The sequence below is a fragment of the Gorilla gorilla genome, chromosome 17, assembly GCF_029281585.2.
Source record: "Gorilla gorilla gorilla isolate KB3781 chromosome 17, NHGRI_mGorGor1-v2.1_pri, whole genome shotgun sequence".
NCBI classification, from domain to species: domain Eukaryota; kingdom Metazoa; phylum Chordata; class Mammalia; order Primates; family Hominidae; genus Gorilla; species Gorilla gorilla.
This window is the reverse complement of record NC_073241.2, coordinates 99,502,589-99,526,548: the sequence shown is the minus strand read 5'-3', so window position 1 is coordinate 99,526,548 and position 23,960 is coordinate 99,502,589. Positions and strand designations below refer to the sequence as shown.

The 23,960-nt window shown below is 35.4% G+C and overlaps 1 protein-coding gene across 4 annotated transcripts in view; it reads left to right on the top strand.

The window, feature by feature from the left end:
* The window catches only part of RTTN (rotatin), a 287,438-nt gene that overhangs the window by 95,792 nt on the left and 167,686 nt on the right, over positions 1–23,960 (top strand). For all 4 annotated transcript variants that reach the window (XM_055368332.1, XM_019014234.4, XM_055368333.2 and 1 more), the window contains exons 9-11: positions 2,561–2,742; positions 5,057–5,172; positions 16,501–16,671. In XM_055368332.1, the coding sequence (XP_055224307.1) occupies positions 2,561–2,742; positions 5,057–5,172; positions 16,501–16,671 (469 nt within the window). The remainder of the gene's footprint in view (positions 1–2,560; positions 2,743–5,056; positions 5,173–16,500; positions 16,672–23,960) is intronic.

The window sequence follows — 23,960 nt, the reverse complement described above, 5'->3', positions numbered from 1 at the left end:
CTGCTAGCAGTGTCTCTGGGGAAATTAGAAATGCCGGTTAACTTGTGTGTGTGTTAATTTCAGAAGGAGATAATTATTTTTCTGTCCTTTTTTTTTTTTTTTTTTTGAAACATTAACACAGGTATAGGCCTTGTGTTAAACCCTGGCTTCATACTTTTTTTGACCATGATCCACGGTAAGGACAGATAAATATTACATCGCAACTCAGTGCTCAGTAGTTGAACATATACTCTGTTTATGTATATATGTGTGTGTATGTGTCCCCCAAAACAAAATGTTCACAAAATAGTATTCTGATGCTATATTTGACACACTGAACTATATTTTCAGTTCCAATTTCATTAAAAAAGAAATGATTCTGACCCAATAAATTGTTTTTACCAGCCGCAAACGGAATATGATCAAGTTTAAAAGCATAGCTTTAAATGATAGATACATTGTTGATAGTATTTTACACATATTTTTGTAAGTCTTATAACAAATGGATAAGTGTTTACTGTTAAAAGGAATGGTTGGAGAATTTTATAAAATAAGGACTCCTTCAAGGTGAACAGTTTATGGTATTTGTTTGTGTAAATACAGATTTTTTTCTTTTTCTTTTTTTTTTTTTTGAGACAAGGTCTCACTCTCTTGCCTAGGCTGGAGTGCAGTGGCACGATTATAGCCTTGACTTCTGGGCTCAAGTGATCCTTTCGCCTCAGCCTCCTGAGTGGCTGGGACCACAGATGTGCACTACCACACTTGGCTAAGCCTTTTATTTTTTGTAGAGATGGGGTCTCACTATGTTTCCCAGGCTGGTCTCGAACTCCTGGGCTCAAGTGATCTTCCTATCTTGGCCTTGTAAAGTGCTGAGATTACAGACATGAGTCACCATGCTTGGCCCCCAGTGCTTGGCACCCAGATTTTCATACACCAACTCTGCTTAAAAGGATTGGTGTGGTATTTGTATGTTACCTTATCCTTGGGTGCAAACGTGTTAGAAACATATTAGTCTCTTTAGTGTCATTCTAAAAAATGTTCACTAAGTTAAGCATTGGTCTGTTGGCTTAATTATTTTCTTGCAATACTGCTACTACTGTTAACAAGCTAATACCAATTCATACCTGCTGTGTGTATGGTGTTATGCCCTGTGCTTTGCATACTTTGTCTCCTTTAGTTGTCCTAGAATAGGATTGATATTATATATAGGATTAGTATTATTATTATCATCCTCATTGAGGTTTAGAGAGGTTAAGAGCATAACAGTTGGTAAAGAGCAGAGCTAGGGTTAAATAAAATGATAGGAGAGTCTATGCTCTTAGTCCTTATATTGTAGTTGGTTGTTCAGCCATGTTTTTCTCTTTCTCCTGAAGCCTTTCTGCCTCATTCTCTGGTGTGCTTCATGCTTCTAAGTTTTCACTCCTGAGTGAACAGCTTCCTCACTGAAACTTCCTTTCAGAGTTACAGAGAAGCCCGAGTTGTTTCCATATTTTGGGGTGCTTGGTATCTTGAAATTGAAGAAACGACAAAGTTGGTTTATAATTTGGGCAGATTTAAATGTTCCATAGCATTAATATATCTCTTGTGATCCAGCTTCAGTTGTGGATAACATCAAAAGACAAAATTTTGAGGCTCTTTGTAAGTGTGAGGCTCTAGCCTTTCTACACTTTTTAAATCCTTACTCCAGCACTTTACATCTGAGGTAAGAACTTTTTAATGAAGAAAGCCAAGGACAATGGGATGTTCTGTTTTTTTGGGTGCATTTTTGAAGTCACTACATGATGTCGAATGTACTAAATGAAGTAATACATTTCCCATGATGTTTTTCTAGAAACATCCTTCATTTACTAACACTGGCTTACTCAGAACAGTGGTGAAACTCAGAAAATCTAGGAAACTGTATGAACTATTGGTTTGGTCTTTACACGTTGATTACAGAAGAGCTTTCCTATAAATCTGCTTGTTTTCTTTTGGAAATGAATGGGTTATCAGTGCTAATATTGATTGCTACTATAGGAATGTTGACATGTTTTGAGATATCAGCCTGACAAGCAGAATATAGATGCATTTTTGGCTTCATTTACAATTTAGAGTCTTTTTTTTTTTTTTGAGATGGAGTCTTGCTCTGTCGCCCAGGCTGGAGTGCAGTGGCGCTATCTCAGCTCACTACAACGTCTACCTCCTGGGCTCAGAAGATTCTCCCGCCTCAGCCTCCCCAGTAGCTGGGATTACAGGTGTGTGCCACCATGCCCAGTGAATTTTTTTTTGTATTTTTAGTAGAGATGGGGTTTCACCATATTGGCCAGGCTGGTCTTGAACTCCTGACCTCAGGTGATCTGCCTGCCTTGGCCTCCCAAAGTGCTGGGATGACAGGCATGAGCCACCACTCCTGGCCTTGAGTCGTCTTTATGGAATTTAATTTCGTAAATTTGTCAAAGTTTCTACAAATCTGACCAGAGTTGAATGAAGCAATAGAGTTGTGACTTGTATGAGGCTTCTAATATGCCAGGCAGCAGATATGCAGTAAATCTGTTTGGGGATTGTTTCTGTATGCAAGGTTTATCATTTGTTTATCTTGCAGTGGAAGTAGTAGTCATGCTCATGTAAACTCCAGGATATCCGTTCATTCACCTTTGGATATGGGACACATAGATCTGCCAGAGCTGGAAACTGAAGACACATTGGAACTGCAATTCCAGCAGCTCAGTCTTCCCCAGTTTTGTGTCTCCATTCTGGAATCAGCTGTTCCTCTCTTAAGAACAGGTTAGTTGTTTTTGAAATCGTAATTCTGATATAATTTGTGTCTGTTTTGTATTTCGTTAGGATTTTCCTTTTTTTCTCTTCTATGTTAGGGCCTTTGGAATCTGTATTTACTTATCTTTTGGGATATAAATTTCTAAAAACCTAATAAGGTCTTTATTATTTTTAAATTAAATGTGGATGCCATGGAGGGCTATTCAGCTTGCCCTTCCATTTTATGAGTTTTTATTGGCACAGGCTTTCACGCTTATTTTTTTTTTTAGAATTTTTATCTATTTTTTGCATTTATTCTTGGTGTCATCTATTTTTTCTTTTTTTTTTTTGGATTGTATGGCTATTTTAAATTGGAGCAGTGATAACATACAGCAACTGGAATAAGGTATAAAAGGTGGACTGGCATGAATAGACCAGAATAAAAAAATCTTTGGCTTTTGCTCTTTGGAAACTTTTTGATTAGCTGTCAGTTGTTCACTCTTCCCATTCATTTCTTGCTACTTAAGCCACTTAACATGTTAAAAACAAAACTCCAAAACTGGATTCTTACCTTTGTAGTAATTTTTCTTAAAAAAGCCGCAAATATTTTGAGATCCCATTTTTGTTCAGATGTACTAGGAAAATTTGAAGAGGTTTACTGAAGTATACACTGGCATTTAATTGTAATTGTACTGAACAACGGTAACAGCAATAACAATATGACAGATGTCTACTGAGTCTAGTAATGAAACAACAGTTAGCATGTGTCCCTACTGGGTTCTGCCTTCATACTTGGTTTTGTGTGCATTATTTCATGTATTTTTCATATCAACCCATTTTGTTTTTTCACTGGTAGTTAACTAATTTTATCTCCATTTTTACAAAGGATGAAGCTGAGTTTTTGAGTGGTTTAGAAACTTGCCTGAAGTCAAACGGCTAAAAGCAGGGACTTGAACCACAATTCTTTTGAATCTAAAGTCCATGCTTTTAAATACTTTAGCATTTTGCAAGGTGTAAAGAAAGTTTTAGAAAGAAAACAGTCATGATTTTTATTCTCAAAATCTATACATTTTCAATGTTTGATAAACTCATCAGGATATAAATAAGATAAGCAAGTTTTGCCCTTTTTACTTTATACTGGCAAAGTAAAAATATATATTCCAAGTTAATGGTTCTTTAAGTTCCATGTCTATTTTTTGCCACTTGGAGGTGATGGAGGAGAAAGAAGCAGGAAGGTATATATTTGGAAAACATTTAAAATCTTTTTATCCTGAGGAAAACTGTACTCATACTTTTTACTCAGTAAGTGCTTCTACTAGCTGGAACTATATATTAATTCATATACTAATAATGTGAAATGAAGAAAGATCTGAACTTTGGCATCGTAAAGTACATATGTTTATCTGTCTGGTAAGCTGAGAAGAACAGTCTTAGACTTTAATGATTTTGCATTTAACCTTTCCTTAATTTGCTTTAAAAAGTCAGATTGATAATTATAAAGCTATATCTTGGTACATAAAAACTAGATGTTCTCCTGCCCTTTTGTGGTAAATTATGGCATGATTTGTAACTGTTCAATATCGTAAGAGATTTGTAAGAGAATTTGGTCCAGCTGTTCTAGTGAAAAAATTAATCTAGATCCTTCCAATCTGGTAGTTTGTTTTACTTTGATTCATTAGAACTTAACCTTTGGGATGCGGGGTGGGAAAGTCTCGTGTGAATGTTCATCTCACACAGGATAATGGAAGTGGAGTCTTTGTTATTCTGTCTCTGTGGAGAAAGGAGGTTGCTCTGGTGGGTGTGACTTTGGGAAGTTTTTTTGAGTTTAAGGTGAGTACAAATAGTTTCTTTAGCAAATGTCAGCGTGTTCATTTATTCCTTTAGTTGCTCCAGTCCAAGCTTAGCTTCCCAGGCAACTCCTGTGTGGGAAAATAATAATTTATGAGAAGGCTCACGCCTTCTAGTACTAAGTAGAAATTATTGGAATACGTTTTCTAAACCCTTCTGGTGCTTTGTCACATATTACATGTAAAATGGATGGTCCTTAAATTCGAAAAATTATTTTAATCTATCTCACAGTACTTGTTAGATTATTGCTACTTTCAATATCTTTTCCAATTATAAATGTATTTGATTTGTTATATAGTAAAGTAGTACTGTGACTGGAACAGAAGCCTTCAGTGTGATTGTAAATTGTGATTTCTCTACAGTTCTAAGAACATTAAGAAAAAAGAGAAAATGTTGGAGCATGACTAACTAGAAAATTGAGCAATATGATATTCAGCTGATTATTTTAAAGTTAAGTAACTTCTTCTCCTTTACTTTTTTCTGTTTGTATTCCTAGGTAGCAGACAAGTGATAATAAGAGTTCTGGAATTGCTTACAGAGGATATGACACTTATTGGTGAAGCAATTTCAACAGATATCTGGGATGACAGCAGCCTTTTTGGTATAGATATGGTAAGAATCAATGTTTTCTTTGGGATATAGGGAATAGTATTTTTTAAGATTTTGGATCTTTTAAGCCAGTTTCATTGTCTCATTCGTGTTCAAAATCTTTTTTCTTTTTGACTCAATATGTCCCAGGCTTATGTTATAAATAGCCCGGAACAGGCCTATTTTTCCAAAGGTTCTGGTTACTTCTAATAGGGGAAGGTATATTAAGACCAAAACCAGGCCATTAGAGGTGGTTATAGCTACTGCGATATCATTCTTTTCTTTCAGGAACAATTAGGAAATACGTATTTTTAAAGATTGTGAATTTATATTGCTATTTTTCTTATTTTAAATTTGTATTTCTTATCCTTGCGCTTGTAGAAAGTCTTCGTTCCTAGCAGTATCAGCATAATTGCTTATTAGCTTTGACCTTAAACATACATAAGATAGTTTCAGAACAGCAATATTAGCATTACTATGAACAACTCTAATGAAAAGTTCAAGATTTCCTGGCAGTTCTTTTTGAGATAGACTAATCTCACTAAGGATATACAGTCAAAATACTGTGCCTTAAAGCTACCGTTACCCATTCAGCATACAATTAGATTTTTTTTGTTTGTTTTCACTATTGGGAATTGTTTTTTCTTCATAAAAATGTAGCTCAGAGATGCCTCTCTCCCATCCAGTTACCTTTAAGATGTTTTCCTTATTGGTAGTCATTTTTATTTTCTGGCTATTTTTTTCTATTTTTATTTTATTTTTGCAAATGTAAGCAACTAAGTATGTAGATTCTTATCCTCTCCCCATCCTGCATAAAAGGTGGTATATTATAGACACTGTTTTGCACCCTGTTTTTATAACTTAAAAATACGTCTTATGTGCATGGAATAGTAGGTGTGGGGATTATTCCCTATCTATCTATACGTGAGATTTTCTCGTTCTTTTTTATAGGTAGCAAATGCTACGTTGTGTATTTGTTAACTCAGTCTCTTGATGGATATTATTGTTAATATAAATTATGTACAATGAATAATGTGCTTATGCTATTTCATAAATGTGCAGGTATGTCTCTAGGGTAGATTTATTTAAGTGGGCATGCTGTTTTTCTAAAAAACTTTTATTTAGCTTCAGTGGTACGTGTGCAGATTTGTTATATAGGTAAACTGTGTGTCATGGGGGTTTGGTATACAGATTATTTTGTCATCCAGGTAATAAGCATAGTACCCGATAGGTAATTTTTGTGATCCTCCTCCCATTCTCCGCCGTCGAGTAATCCCTTGTGTCTGTTGTTCCCCTCTTTGTGTCCATGTGTTCTCATTGTTTAGCTCCCACTTATAAGTGAGAATATGTGTGTTTGGTTTTCTGTTTCTGGATTAGTTTGCATAGGATAATGGCCTCCAGCTCCATCCATGTTGCCGCAAAGGATATGATCTCATGCATTTTTATGGCTGCATAGTATTTATTGGTGTGTATGTACCACATTTTCCTTGATCAGTCTCCCATTGATAGGCATTTAGGTTGATTCCATGTCTTTGCTATTGTGAATAGTGCAGCAGTGAACATACACATGTATGTGTCTTTATGGTAGAATGGCCTCAAGTGATCTGCCTGCCTTGGTCTCCGAAAGTGCTAGAATTACAGGTGTGAGCCACCGCGCCCGGCTGAGCCATGTTGTTTATGTAGCAGTACAGAAGTTCCTCACTTGGCATCATAGATAGGTTTTCGGAAACTGTGACTTTAAGCAAACTGACTTATAACAAACCCGGTTATTTTTTCTCATCAGCATTTAGTGAAATGGCATGGAACTTGTAATGCTGTTTCATTAAAGTCAGTTTCCAAGAACCTGTTGACCAAGTTAAGTGAAGGCTTACTGTAGTTTATTCATTTTATTTCTGAGTAGTATTACATTGTGTGGACATACCACAATTTGTTTATCCATTCACCTGTTGGTGGACAATGGGGTTGTTTCTAGTTATTACAAATAACATTCCTATGGACATTCCAGTTGTTCCACATCTTCAACATCTATTACGTTCAGTTTTTTTTTTTTTGGTGGGGGAGAGGGCATTCTGATAGATGTGCAATGGTATCTTAGTGGGTTTTAATTTGCGTTTCCGTAGTGACTGATGATTATGAGCATCTTTTGTAATTTTTAGAGAGCAAGTCTAGGTTTTTTTAAAAAAACACTTATTCTTAAGTATTCTTTTCAATGCCATTGTGAATGAAAATTTTAAAAGTTTTTGGATTGTTCATTGTTAGTATATAGAAATACAATTGATTTTTGTGTATTGATCGTCTGTTTGGTGGCCTTGCTGAACTTACTAGTTCTGGTAGTTTTTTTTGTTTTGTTTTGTTTTCTGGTAGATCCCTTAGGATTTTCTACCTATAAAATCTTGTTATCTGTGAATAAAAACAGTTTTAAGGTCATCTTATCTGTGAATAAAGACAGTTTTATTTCTTTCTATTCACTCTGGATACCTTTAATTTTTTTAAATTGCCTAATTGCCCTGGCTAGAAGCTTTAGTATAATGTTGGATGGATGTGGTGAGAGCCTTCTTCATGATTTAGAGGGAAGCATTCGATCTTTCACCATTAAATACAATATTAGCTCTAGTACATTTGTATTTTGTAGATGCCTTTATAAAGTTGAGGAAGTTCCCTGTATTCTTAGTTTGTTGAAAGTTTTGATCTTGAATGATTATTGTATTTTGCCAAATCTTTTGTCTCTATTGAGATGATCATTTAGCTTTTTGAAGAGCAGAAATACTTAATTTTGATGAGGTTCAGTTTCTTAGTTTTTCTTTTATGGATCATGCTTTTGATATTTTATCTAAGAAATCTTTGCCTAACCTGGAATACAAAGAATGTTTCCTATGCTTTCTTTTAGAATTATTACATATGTTTTAGGTTTTATATCTTTGATTAATTTTGAGTTGATTTTTGTATCTAGTGCGAGGTAAGGAATGAACTTTTTTTTTTATGGGTATACAATTATTTTCTCAGCACTATTTGTTCAAATGACTATCCTTTCTTTCCTGAATTCCTTACCAACTAACTATATATGGGTTTACTTCTGGAATCTATTTGATCGGTTTTCTCTTATGATGCCAATACCCAACTGACTTAATTATTGTAGCATATAGTGAAGGCTTATAGTGTAGCTAGAGTGAAGCTTATTGTAAGTCTTGAAATAAGGTAGTATAAGTCCTTCAACTTTGTTCTTGTTTTTTTTTTTCTTTTTTTTTTTTGATGTGGAGTCCTCGCTCTGTCGCCCAGGCTGGAGTGTAGTGGCGCCATCTCGGATCACTGTAAGCTCCACCTCCCGGGTTCACGCCATTCTCCTGCCTCAGCCTCCCAAGTAGCTGGGACTACAGGTGCCTGCCACCACACACACACACACACACACACACACACACACACACACACACACACACACACACACACAAACCTGCTGTGGTTTTGAATGGAATTGAGTTGAATTTGTAGATCAATTCAGGAAAAATTGACATCTTAATAGTATTGAATCTTCTGATCCATGAATACCATATATATGTCTTCACTTGTTTAACTCTTTATTTATTTTTATTTTTTTTGACATGGAATCTCATTCTGTCACCCAGACTGGAGTGCAGTGGCATGATCTTGGCTCACTGCAATGTCTGCCTCCTGGGTTCAAGTGACTGTCACTACAGCTTCAGCCTCCCAAGTAGCTGAGATTACAGGCATGTGCCACCATGCCCAGCTAATTTTTTTGTATTTTTAGTAGAGACAGGGTTTCACCATGTTGGCCAGGCTGGTCTTGAACTCCTGACCTCAGGTGATCTGCCTGCCTTGGCCTCCCAGAGTGCTGGGACTACAGGCATGAGCCACTGTGCCCAGCCTTATTTAGCTCTTTAATTTGTCTCTGCATTGTTTTGAAGTTGTCAGTGTATAGGTCTTATACATTTGAGTATTTCAGTTTTGGGTCTTGTCCACTGGCTGACTTTTCTCTTTATGGATCTTAATATTTGATATGTGTAGTAATTTCTGATTGGATGCTGGACCTTTTCAATGTTACCATGTTGAGTGTCTTGATTTTTTATTTTACCCTTTTAGAAGCACTTTGGGAGGGTTCTGAAGCACTTTGGGAGGCCAGCATGGGAGCATTACTTGAAGCCAGGAGCTTGAGATGAACCTGGGCAACAAAGTAAGATCTTGTCTCTTCAAAAATTAGTAACATTAGCTGGGCATGTAGGTGCATACCTATAGTCCCAGCTATTTGGAAAGCTGAGGCAGGAGGATCACTCGAACCCAGAAGTTTGAGGCTGACAGGTGGTTATGTTACTTGTAGAGCAGTTTCATTTTCTCAAGACTTAAAAAAGTTTTGCTAGAATGGGTCTAAAATAGTGGTTTTCAACTGGGGGGTAATTTTGCTTCCCAGAGGATGTTTAGCAACGTCGGGAGCCATTTTTGATTGTCATACCTGGAGTGGTGCTGCTGGCTTCTAGTAGATAGAAGCCAGAACAGCTCACCACAACAAAGAATGACTGAGCTAAAGCTCAAGATGTCAAAAAACCTTGAGGAAGTGTTAAGGTTGAGAAACCCTGATCTAGAAGAACCTTTGCTTGGGGTTAAACTCTGCTCCTGAGATGTGATCCTTTGGGACTTCTATTGAATGTCCAAAGTGACGATTGATGACTGTCTACTCTGCCTGGTTGAAGATAGAGTTTTATTGTCTTGTGTGAGCCCTGGGAGTTGTTCAATTTAAATCTCAGTAATCATCTTTGGCCTGTATTTACAGAGTATCTACCTATAATCTAAGCCATCTAATCTCAGCATGGTCTGGGTGGAAACTTGTTTAGGTCTCTGAAATTCTTTCTTTGCATAGCTCTCCCATAATTCCTAACCATATCAGCTTCCACGGGCATCTTCATCTCCTAAAGTCATCGAGACTGTCAGACTCTTTGGATTTCTCTTGCCTGTGTTTGCTGTACAGTAATTGTTTTCAGGTATAGTAGGACTCTCATTGCTTATTTTCCTTCTCTCTGGCATCACAGTCCTGCAATGACACTATGCCACTTTCTAGTTGATTTCTGGGGAAGGACAGGAGATGTCCTTGTTATTATTTCATGGCCAGAATTGGAAGTTTTATGTAAAGTTTTTAATTATGTCATTTAAGCAACTGGCCTATCTGTGAGTTATTAGGAGCTTAAATGTACATTTATCTAGAGTGAAAATTCTGGATCAACTTTAGAATAATCATTCAAAGTGTGGAGAGTTCAGGATACCTTGTTTTTTGCTGTTTGTATTTCAGTAGAGTAGATAATTTTAGAAAATATGGAATTAAATTTTGTTTTTTTGCAAGAAGTGTTTTGATAAGTAATATTTTGCATGAATAATCAACATGTGTACAGTAGTAGCCTTAAGAATGTTATATTACAACATAATATTTAAGAGATCTATGGAATACCAGAGTATGTCTCCATGTAACTGGAAACCATATCTTTTTTAACATTTCAAAATATCATAAATCATTTGTCATTTAATATCTTTCATTTTGAAATTGTCATCGGATAACCTTGCCTTCCTTGAAGATTTGGCATTCTATCTCTTCTGTTAATGTGAATTCCTAATGTCTGGTCTTCCTTCCTCCCCCTCTCCCTTCCTCCCTTCCCTTTTGCTGCCTTGTCAGGGCAGTAGAATCAAAATTTATTAGTCATAAAAATATATATTGACTCTTACATTTATCAGTTTTTTTCTCTTTATGCTATTTTGATGTAAGTCGGTCTATATTTAATTAAACATTATTACAGGCTGTCTGAAATCCTTGTGAATAGAGGTCTGAATATAAAAAAAAATAAATTACAGATATTTACAGAATAACAATACCCATGTAAGAAAGAAACCCAAACTTTTATTTTTTTCATAACACGAACCTCTTAAAAAGAGAAACAAATTGCATATTTTAAAATGGGTATATTTTCAAGTCTTTCATTTTCTGATAATAGTTCTGAATCTTGGTTTTTCTTTAGTCCTTAAGGTTATCACACTATTTTGTAGTACTTTTAGGAGATTTTTCACATATTGAAGATTTTCAACAAGTAAATTTTTCCTTTGAAGTGTGAGGAATGCTTTATCAGTTGTTTCTTAACTTAAATTTTCTTGGCCAGAACATTTATCTGTAAAAGTTAGTCATTCACTTTTAACTTTTGGCTGCTGGTACTTTATGATTCAATGAATTATTTTTACTTTAAAGGTTAATTCTGTTGTACAAGTGCCAGTTGGTATGTTACAAATGCTAAATAAAACAGAAGTACTTCAAATTATATTTGATTTACTTTTACTTGTTTAAAAAGAATAAATGTCTCTTTTCTTTGGCTATATTTTAAAAGAAGCAAACAAGTAAAATTTCTTAATGTTCATACTTTTGCCAGTTTTCAAAAGAAAGAAGCAGTATTTTTGTTGAGTCATTAAAGGAACAAAATAATAAATGTTGCTATCAATTTAGAAATTAAGTACCTGAGGATATATAATCAAATCTCTAGGTATTTCCACACAGTACTAATATCAGTAACATCAATCATGTCTGGAATCCTGTAACTCAGCATGGAAGGGAATTTCAATTTCCCCCCTTAATTGAATATTTTTATATTACTCGAAGTAAATAAAAGAAAAAATATTTTCACCAAAATTAGTTATGCTGACCTAAAGTATGTCATATGTCATTCCCCCTAGTCCTCCATCATCAAATCAGGTCTATTTTTTCCCTATTTACATGCTAAGTCAGGTTCAAGATGCAAGGAGAAAGTAGCTTTCACCTCCTGCCAGATAACCTAGACTCTTAGGTCCATATTCTGTTTCTTTTCCGCATTTCTTCTGTGTCATTCCTGTCATTGCAGTCATTGGAAAGCAGTCTTTTCATCTTTATGACTCATTGCTTCTAAATTCCCATCTGACCTGCTGTGAACTGGTAACTTCAACATCAAGGCATGTTGGTAGAATTGTAGAATGTCGGTAGGACTTCAAGAGGGGCTAAGAGGATTGTGAAAGAAACTAAAGATCTTTGTATCCAGTAAGGGCTCATTAAGGATATTTGGACCAGATTGTGAATTGATAACTGGTGTAGTGGGATCTCTAATTACATAGACCTTCCCTGCTGCTGCCACCATTCCAAAGACAGTTATTTTAACTCACATTTCTTGATTGCCCGTTATTAATATATGCTAGGCACTTGGGATATCAAATAAGATGTAGTGCTTTTTATGCCTGTGGGTGATAGATACTTTTAATATGACATTAGTAAAACAGAGATAAGCATAAAGGAATAACACTTAAACTAAGATAGTTTAAATATAGCACTTACTATATGTCAGACACTAAGCACTATTTATGAAGTCATTTAATTATCATGACCCTGCAAACTCCATAACTGAGGCACAGTTTATTTTTCAGGGTCACTTGTGGTTTTGTATTTATAGCCATTATGTTTTATTGCCAATGGTGCTTTGAAAACACTATGAACTATGAACTTGGGATGTCAGTGAGGGCTTTTTTTTTTTTTTTTCTCTTCCCCAGACTCAGAGTCTCACTCTGTTGCCCAGGCTGGAGGGCAGTGGCGTGATCTTGACTCACTGCAACCTCCGCCTCCTGGATTGAAGCAATTTTCGTGCCTCAGCCTCCCAAGTAGCTGGGATTACAGGCATGTACCACCACTCTTGGCTAATTTTTGTATTTTTAGCAGAGACTGGGTTTTGCCATGTTGGCCAGGCTGGTCTCAAACTCCTGGGCTCAAGTGATCCTCCTGCCTTGGCCTCCCAAAGTGCTGGGATTAGAGGCATGAGCCACCGTGCCCGGCCTCAGTGAGGGCTTTTTGTAGATCTGAATGAACTGAGTTTTAAATTATAAGTAGGATTTGGCCAAGCAAATAAAATAGCTTTTTTTTTTTTTAATCTGGCGGAGCGTGAGAATGAACCATGAGCCATGACAAAGAGGCATGGATAGTTCTGATCGGAGATAAAGGATAGGGCTGGTAGTAGATGGAACACAAGCACCTAGAGCATGAAATGTGAGGTGCAAATAGTGGAGAGAGACTGGTGGGATAAATGAGGGTCTGCTGGTAGGGGTCTTTTGGCATGATGCTGAGTAGTCCTGCCTTTCCTCTGAAGGCATGATGAGATTGCTTTTAATCAGAGAAGTGCCTTGTGAGACTGGCAGGAGGAACTGTGACTGGCTGCAGTGTGGAAGGTCCATTGGAAGCATGTGAGGGGCAGAGCCTGCTGCAGTTTCTTACTCCAGGTGCCTTGTAGAATCCACAACCCATTGTATATTGCAGAGGTAGTGTGTAAGTTGTGTTTACACTATAAAATCTGTTTTATTGGTAATATTTAAGACATTTTGCTAACCTGGTATTTCAGTTTTGTACCTTCTGTTGTAAAAACTATGAGTATCCTGTGAGGACTGGTCTTTCCCCCACCGTCAACTCCTTTAAGGTTGTTGCTTAAACATCTTTAGCCCAAAGAATTAAAAAATGTGGGCCAGTTACTATTGTTTTTCAATCCTTTCCTACAAAACAAAACAAAACAATACAAAAAGCCATTTTCTTATGCTTAGAAGAAATGTTGGAAATAGAACTGTAAAACTCATTCTTAAAGTATTTTCTTTTTATGATATTTTGAGAAGTACTCAGTTCATCATTAGAATTAGCAAGATTATTTTAAACAATTTCACAAGTAAATAGACTTGAATAATAGAGATGTTGTTCCTAGTACTGTTTTCATGGAGAAATACTGTATGGAGGAATTAATTGCCTGTCAGTATAATAAGACTGTCACCGTATTTCCAATTTGTTTTCTCTAGACCAGTAGTTGTTTGTATGAGGGCGTTTTACTTTTTCTGTTTTAATTTTGTAAGGATTGTTCTACTTTCGGTTTAAATATTTATTGCTTTTTAGTTTTATTTCTTGGGGATCAGAGAAATATAGCCTTAAATATACATTGAAGTTTTCTTTGTGGTAAAGTATGTTTAAAGTTAATTTTTGTCAGTGTTTCTTGGAAACTTAAAGAGAAGTTATATTCTTTGCAGTGTTCAAAGTTTATGTCTATTAATTTTAATTACGTTCAAAAAGACTGAGTTAAAATTTATAAGTCCATATCAATAACATGTTTTGTTGATGTCCTGTGTTATTCAGATTACACTCATTTTTATTGAGTCTTTATTGTTAAACATGTCATCAGTAGAAAATTACTCTAATTTATTTTGCCCTAAATTATTCACTATTCATATTGCTTAGAATTTTTGTTTTAATTCTACTACTCATTGAACTTTTAACCTTTTATTCACAAAGTTTTTTTAGAATTTTCTTTTCTTTTTTTACTTATAATCCCATGACAGTTAAGGATTTATATATAAATTTTAATTTTTGTTTTTTACTTCAATATGAAATTGTTTCATTTATAGGAAAATTTAAACTTTTTATAGTATAGTTATGCTTGGTCTACTCTCAAAAGTTTTTGCCTTGTTTTGCTTATGTAGATCATTTTGTCTTCCTTTTACTTCTGCAGTGACATTATTGTACAACCATTATCATTATCTATGCAACTTTTTCATCATCTCAAATGGAATCTCTGTACCCATTAAACAATAACCCCTCATTCTGCCTATCCCCCAGCCCCTGGTACCCTCATATAAGTGGAATCTATATTTGTCTTTTTGTATCTGGCTTATTTTACTTTTGTATTTGGCTTATTTTATTTTATGTTTTAAAGGTTCACCCATGTGGTAGCATGTATCAGAATTTAATTCCTTTTGAATGCTCAACACCCTTTTCTTTTTTTCTTTTTGAGACAGAGTCTTGCTCTGTCGCCAAGGCCTGAGAGCAGTGGTGTGATCTTGGCTCACTGCAACCTCTGCCTCCTGGGTTCAAGTGATTCTCCTGCCTCAGCCTCCTGAGTAGCTGGGATTGCAGGCACGCCCCACCACGCCCAGCTAGTTTTTGTATTTTTGGTAGAAATGGCGTTTCACCATGTTGGTCAGGCTGGTCTTGAACTCCTGACCTCATGATGTGCCCGCCTTGGCCTCTCAAAGTGCTGGGATTACAGGCGTGAGCCATCGCGTCCGGCCTCCTTTTCTTGCATGTATATACAACATACCACATTTTGTTTCTGCATTTGTTGGTCAGTGGCCACTTTCATTGTTTCCACCTTTTGGCTGTTGTGAATAGTGCTGCTGTTAACCTGGGTGTGTATACATCTCTTTTTGAGACCCTGCTTTCAGTTCTTTTGGGTATATTCCCAGAAGTGGAATTTGCTGGATCATATGATAATTCTGTGTTTTTTTGAGGAACTGCCCATTATATTTTCCACAGTGGCTGCACCATTTTACATTCCCACCAGCAATGCACAAGGCTTCCATTTTTTCCATATTCTTGCCAACGACTTGTGCTTTTTGGGCCTCATACCTTTTAATTGTTCCCTGTATAGTCATCCTTGAATTGAAAAAATTCTGGTATATCAGATTTTTGTTCTTAGTTTGCAGGTATTTCTCATTCTTCTTTTCATATGTTTTCAATGGAAAATTGAAAGTTAAGTACTTCAGTTTTTTTTTTCTTTCTTACTGAGGGTGTCCTTTTACCTGCTAGTTTATGGGGGCATATCAGTATATCTGGGATATACTTTGTCTATATTGATGTGACTTACAAGACAGTCTACTATGCATAGATTCTTCTTCATATTTAATGTATACCTTTTAGTTTAAAAGATATGATTTCTCTTGAAGTAGTAAATTATTTAAATTTATGATGGCATAACATTTTCCACTTGAAACCTTATTATCTAAAGAGAGTTTATAAAATTTGATATTTAATTGTTTTTTAATTATTTGACTTTCCTTGATGCATTTCTTTAGAAATGTTGGTATCAATTTGAGGACAGAGATCCTCATGTCTCTTGTACTAATGCATTGTTTTTTCATTATGCCTGCCACTGTGTTAGGCGTATAGTAAGCATAAGAAATACTTGACGAGGGGTTTGCGTGTTAGTGTTCCAAATTGGAACAATTAGGCACTAGAAACTAGGAGGAATTTATGGTTCATTTACCTTTTATATTTTATTGTTTGTATTTATTCATTGTTAAGATTCATCATATTAAATACTTAAAGATTATTGTATTTTTAAAATGTAGGTGGTTTATCATTCTTTTGTGCTTTTTAAATTATGTCAGCAGGCATTGGTAATTCTCAGAGGAATAAATTCTGTTTTGATTTGTTTTCCTATTTAATGAAAATGATAATATTTTAAACTGTTCTCCATGGCTTTTGTATACTGGCCCCTAAAATTGGTTGTTTTCTTCTGTTTCATGTTGTGTAAATGTTTTCAGAAGGAGAAACTACTCCTGGTGTTGGGAGCCCTTGGAGAAACCATGTGCTACCATAAAAGTAGTATCAGTTTGGAGCAACCAGAGGTGATGCTTGTGCACCACAGAATGGCCTTTATCAGCATTTCCCTGTTTGCAGTTCGACTGCTACAAACGCTTCTCCCTGTTGAAAAGGTAAGGCAGGCAATGCTGCTCATTTGTACTTTACAGACTATTATAAATAAATGCTCTGTTGTAAATTTCTTCTGCTCTTTTCATGGTGTGAAGGTATTGTGCTTTAGGCCATTTTCAAAATAAGTGTAACAGGTTATATGGGAAATGTAGAAATTGAGAAATGGCTAACATTTTGAATAATTTTGACAAATCATTTGATGGGAAATTATTTTTTAATCTTGCTGTTGCTTTTATTGCATATGTTTTATTGCAGTCTGTACATTTGTTTGTTTATTCCTTGTTCATTCAGTGAATAATTTATTGATTGCCTACAGTGGACTAACAGTATTACTTGCTGGATGTAAAACTGAATAGGTTAGAATTAGTCCCTGGCCTCATGGAACTTAGTTTTGTAAAAGACAAGACTTGGCTGTTATATATACATATACATATACATATACATATACATATACATATACATATACATATACATGTATATGTTTGACTTCTTTGGTTTCTTTAATAACTTTGGGATCACTTGAGGGAAGAGATTATTTCTTAATATACGAATACATTTTTCCATACATATATACATATATAATTGGTACACTTGTATCTTTTAATTGATTGGAGGGCATTGAAAGCCTACTGATCTTATCTCTGCGGTGTGTGTCTTGGTTCTTATCATTAATATCAAGAGTAGCCTTTCCTTCTCTTCAGCTAGGTACGTGTTGTCAGAGTTCTTTACTTATTCACTATTTCCCAGGTTCCTTGACACACAGAATACAAACAATAGTTTCCATTGCTGCTCCAGAAATTATTTTATAGTTAGCATATCTTAATGTCATGGAACCTTTTCTTTTTCTTGTTTTATCTATTCAAAATAGTGTTAGCAGTGCTTTAGTTTCTAAGTGTTGGTCAAGTTGGTTTCTGAGGACTGTCCTATTTCTTGTATTTGTTGTACTTTATGTATATTGCTGGTGTGTTGCATATTTTAGTAACTTAAGGGATTTTTTTTTTTTTTGGTCCCATACATTTCTCTTGAAGGTATCCCACTATTTCCTTTCTGTCAGCAACTTAATTGCTTAATATTTTTATTTTAGCACCTGATCAAAAGAATTTCAGAAGTCATCTTTGGTAGGATTAAATATCCTGATTTTTATTTGATTCATCTAGTTAATATTTGGTAACTTGGTTTATGTCTAAACCATATTTGTAGTTTGAGTTACGTAATATATGATTTCATACCTTAGTATGTCTTTTGAAAGTTGTTTTTTTAATTAACATGTTGCTTTAGGTGTCTTTCACAAAGCTGCTTTTCTGCCCATGATAGCAATAAACTATCTTCTGTGCTAGTCTTTATTCTAGTACTTTTCTTTTTCCTACTTTTCTATTTTACCTAGACCTTTCTTTTCTTAAGCTTTGGTGTTTTCAGTTTTTAACTTTTATTCAGAAAATAAAATGTTCATTTAAAAAACATTTTGATGTACAAAGAAGAATAAAAATTCATTTATAATTTCAAGTTAGTTTTGAGGCTTTTTTCTTTTCTGCTTTAAGTCCAATTGACAGCATCTATAAAAGTTACTTATTCTTTTTTATTTGGTTTTGTTTTTGTTTTTGAGACGGAGTCTCACTCTGTCACCCAGGCTGGAGTGCAGTGGCACTTTCTTGGCTCACTGCAACCTCCACCTCCCAGGTTCAAGTGATTCTCCTTCCTCAGCCTCCCAAGTAGCTGGGATTATAGGTGTGAGCCACCACACCCAGCTAATTTTCGTATTTTTTTTAGTAGAGACCAGATTTCGCCATGTTTGCCAGGCTGATCTTGAACTCCTGACCTCAGGTGATGTGCCCGCCTCGGCTTCCCAAAGTGCTGGGAGTACTGGCGTGAGCCACTGCACCTGGCCTGTTTATTCTTTTTTTTTTTTTAACCATTTCTTATTATCTAACATACATTTTCCATTTAATTAAACACTTCATAAATTTTAATGGGTACTAATATTTTACCAGCAAGATGTTCTATGATTTCCACAAGGATTCCAGAAATTAAGCTTCTAGGTTTCTTTTTTTCTTTTTTTGGTATTTTGATAAATAACACTATGCTGAATTGCTACTTACACATGTTTACTCATATTTTGGATTCTTACATTCCTAGTGCCATTACTAGTTCAAAGGCTGAATGCTTAAACATGTTTTTATTATAAGCATAATTTAAAAATATTGTAGTTTCACGAGTTTCATTGTTTTTAACTAAAGAATGGATAAAAAGAGTAGTACACGGAAAAGATAATTGTGAGAATATATGGCCGGGAAATTACTAAAAAGAAGCACTTTTTGAAAGTGCCTAAGGCTGGTGTCTCTTCTGTGTGTTTGCCAATTACAGTTTCTGAAATTGTGCACTGTTAGTTTAACTAGAACACTTAAATTTTTAAATGATTTTTAAAATGCTATCAGAAAAAAACATTAATTGTATAAAGGCTTTTTTTTTTTAAACTTTCATATACATTCAGAAAAGTACATAGTTCAGTGCTTTTTCTACTAAGTGAACGCATCTGTCTTTAAAAAGTGACCACCCCCATAACAGAAAATAGAATGTTACCTGCATTCCAAAGACCCCTTCCCATCCTTCTCCAAGCCACACTCCTTTCTGACTTCTGTCACTATAGATCAATTGGCCTGTTTTGAATGTTGTTTAAATGAAATTATAAAGTATGTACTCTCTCAACTCCTTCTTGAGGTTCATAACTATTGTTGCCTATAGCATTAATTTGTTAACTTTTATTACAAAATATTCCATTGTATGAAGTCTGTTAAAAGTGATTTTAATATGTGTAAATATTTCTTTAAAATCTTCTTACTGATTGTATTTTTAAACGTGAGGTTATCTCTGAATTTGAATGTTAGTGGTAAAAATATCTCAGATCATTCAGACATCAGTGTTTCGTGGTGTACTTATTACAAAAACAAAGGAGTGGCACACTAAAATGCAGGTATGGGAGAAATTATGAAAACTAGAAAACTATTCCTTATGCCTCTTTGTTGCCCTTAGTTATTAAACATTTGCAGCTTTGTTTCCTAGAATTCTGTAGAGCATATAGTCCAAACTCTATTTTCTTTTCTTTTTTTTTTTTTTTTTTTTTTTTGAGTTGGAGTCTTGCTCTGTCATCAGGCTGGAGTTCAGTGGCTTGATCTCCGCTCACTGCAACCTCCGCCTCCTGGGTTCAAGCCATTCTCCTGCCTCAGCCTCCCGAGTAGCTGGGATTGCAGGTGTCCCCCACCATGCCCGGCTAATTTTTGTATTTTTAGTAGAGATGGGGTTTCACCATGTTAGCCAGGATGGTCTCGATCTCTTGACCTCTTGTTTTGCCTGCCTTGGCCTCCCAATGTGCTGGGATTATAGGCATGAGCCACCGCACCTGGCCCAAACTCCATTTTCTAAGTATCACATACACAATGTATTATCAGGTGATCCAGGAAAACGGATAAAACACTGCATTTTAAATATAGTATTTTGCTTTAAGGAAAATAACATCACTTGTGTTACTTTTAATTTTTAAGTTGTATTCACTAGTCGTTATGTTTCTGAAGTCCTTTTCTGTTTTGAAGAGTGACAATTTTTCAAGGCATAAGCATCAAGAATGGAAGAATTCCAGTCTCTTAAGACAGGAATTGAATTTAAAATATGGGTGTCTTCCTTAATATTATATAAATGAAAAATTAGTGGTGCTACAATTGCTTGCTATTAAGTATTGCAAATGGTCAATCTATCTATGGGTCGAAGTATTGATGGAAAACTTACCCTATCAGTTGCATCATGTAGTTTTTGATTGTATTTTTTCATCTATGTGCTTATTTGGACAGGAACCAAAAAGAAATCAGTAATTTATTTTACTTAGTGCCAGAATAATGTAAAGTTAATTTTCCATGCTTTTTTTTTTTAAAGGTAGTTATTGTTTTATTGTTTCTGTTTTTAAAAACAAATCAATTATCTAATTTTTGGTAGTTATTTTAAATATATAACTTGGAACTTTGTTAAAACAATTTTGATCATTGTGGGAGATTGTAATTAAGGTATTTGTTTTTAGATGATTATATTTATTTTGATTAATTGACTAAGTACTTTAAAATGAGATCTAAACAAAAATGCTATTTCATTGATGTTAAATTTCTTCTTTGGTTTATATAAATGTAAGGTTATGCTGCCCTCTGTCTGTTGCTAGCCCACTAATAATTGAAGTAGAATTTGGACTCTGAAACTTTTTGCCTTTAAAGTGGTTTTTTTGAGTTGCCACTGACCAAGTAGGTAATTTGGATGTTGGAAAATAAATATGAATCTATGTAGAGATTTCTTAAGTTTAACAAAATGTCCTCTGATGCCTGTTTTGAAACTGATATTTGGTGATTTTAAATGATTTTGGAGAATACTCATGTATAGGTTAAAATGATACGTTGGTAATCTTGTGAAAAATATTGTGGTTGAGTAAACTAAATTGGTAAAACAAATGAAGGTAATTTCATTTGGGGAAACATCTGGGAAGTAAGAGCTAAAAGTACTAGCCCTGTTCTGGAAGCAGAAGCACAGAGCATTCTAGGAACTGCTGTTACTCTTAGCTAGTGATGCTCACCAAGGCTAAGGAAGAATTTGTAACACAAGGTCTTTAGTTTTTCAGGGAGGTATATAAAAAGATCTAATGACCTGGTGAAGCCAGTTGAGTGACTGAGAGCAGTGCTTTTCAAAGGGTAATGTTCAAACAGATCACTTAGAGATATTGTTAATCACATCTTGCATATTCTGATTCATCAGGTAAAGGGTAGGGCCTGAGAGCTGGCATTTCTAACAGACTCATAGAATTATGCCATGGCTGCTGAGTGACTAGTTTACAGGAAACATTTATAGCCCCTCCTCCCAATGCACATGAGGTGATGTTGCTGATTATTTTTTATCTAATAGGGGTGATGGATTTGCACTGAAACATCTTCACTTTTAGTTCCGACGGCATGTGACTAATGCTTATATATGCAGGACAGCTATCTTAGATTAGGGGTGTAAATTGTGATTAGTCCATTGGGCCATGTAAAGATTAGCTAATGACATTAGCATGGGGCTTTGAGTTGCTGAGATAGCAAGACTTTCAAATACAAGTACGCAGGGTGAAACATTGGAATTCCTTTGTGGTGAAGCGAGAAAAGGAAATTGATATTTATTGAGTGCTATATGCCATATGCTCTGCTTAATGCTTGTTTAATTCTCACAGCAGCTGTTATTTTTCTGACTAGAGTCAGAGAGAACTCTCTTAAACTAGAACACAGTGCCTTTAGAGTTAGATCCATTAGGATTTACTCTCTTAGCACAGTGTAAATCGCCTTTGCTAATTTCTCTTTATCTTCCTAACTCTTCAGGAGTGGAACCCCAGGACTGACAGTAGCCCTCATGAAATACATCCCATTTGTGATTGTTAAATGCCATCTATTTGTTGATGCCTGCCAAATTTATACTTCCAGACCAGACATATAACCTGAACTCTGAACTTACCTATATCCAGTGTCCTTTTTGATGTCTTCACTTGGGTGACAATAAATGTCTCCAACTGAACATGTCCCAAACTTCATTCTTTGTTTCCCCTTCCAAATATGTTCTTCCTATAGTCTTGCCTGTCTCGGTAAATGTCAACTTTGTTGTTCAAGTTGATCGTTGATCAGGCAAAAACCTTAGAGTCAGCCTTGATTCCTTTCTTTTGCTCATATGTAGATATAATCCCTGAGCAAAATTTGTCATTTCTCCCTTGAATACCTATACAGAATCTGAATACCTGAGTTAAGCCCACCATTCTGTCCTGCCTGGATTACTGCAGTAAAGTCCTCTGTCTCTTAGCTTCCACTTTTGCACATTACCATCAGTTCTCTACAGACCAATTTTGATACTTGTTTAAAATGTTCCAGTGGCTTTCAGCAGAGGACAATTCCTTATGATGACCCAAAGCCTTAACTGATCTGGCCCACCACTCCTTTCTGACTCCATCCCTCAGAACCAGCTCCACTGGCTTTCTTGCTACCAAATAATAGTTTTTGTAATTGCTCTTCCCTCTTCTATAAATGCTTTCCCTCAGATAGCCACGTGGCTCCTGACCCTTCCAGGGTTCTACTTAAATGTCATCTTATTAGCGAGGCCTTCCTCTACTACTTTGGAGACATAGCAGTTCCCTGCCTGCACTCCCCATTACTTCTCTGTTCCTCTTCATCTTTCCTATCCTGTTTTAAAACACTTTTTAGCCACACCTAACATCTTAGGAAGTATATCGATTTACACTCTACTTTCTTCAGTGGGATGTGAGCTTCATGCGGGCAGAGGTTTTATTTTGCTCTCTGCTGGGTTCCCGGGACTGGAGAGGTACCTGGCATATAGTGGAGGAACACAGTAAGGCCTAATTAATATTCGCCGAGTGAGTGAATAATAGGTGAGCAGATAATTGAGTTTCTCTTTTTCCTCCCCTGCCCACAAAAAAAAGGATAGTTCTTCACAGAATAATGAAATTTCTCTTTACTTTCTAATAGCTGCTGTTTTACTAATCTGGAGGTTTGTCATGTCTGTGTAATCTAAAATTTTGATTTCTGTAGTTTCTGATCTTCGTTTAGCAACTATATTCATTTAAAGGTATTGTTGTTTAGCTGATTCAGCTCTTAGACTTTCAGGTAGTTAATGATTATCCTTGAAATAGGTTATCCATGAAATAAATCATGAGCAAACCCACTTTTGTAAAGACAGCATTTCAGCCGTAATAGTGGGTCTTGTCAAGAGATTTTCTCTGAACGTCAAATTTTTAGTCCTTTTTATTCCTTTAATTGATATTTAGAATCCCGTCACAAAACTAGAACCGTTTTTTTAAAAACCATAATTCTTTCAGTTTTAAATCTATTGATTTAAGGTTATAATGTGTATAATATTTCATTTGGGCATATTGATTTTATACTAATTAAGGGGCTGTCTTCTGTATTTTAGAACTATTTAAAATATTATATTGAATTTCCACTATCCCCTCTAAAAGACAAAACCAAAGAAAAAAATTCGTTTCTGTTCAAATCAATCTATAGCTATACTTGATTTCGTGTTATTAATATGTCATTAATAAGCTCTGTCATGTTCAGCTATGGGATGGGGAAGTGTTCTTGTCTTCAGTTTATCAGGTTATTGGGGAGATTTGCGTACATGTACAGAAAATACTTAGAGAAAAAGGCCTCATGCCTTAGTTCAATAGCAGAGGTATATACAAGGTGCAGGGCTCAGGGAGAGAAGAAGTTGGTTTGGGGAAGAAGAA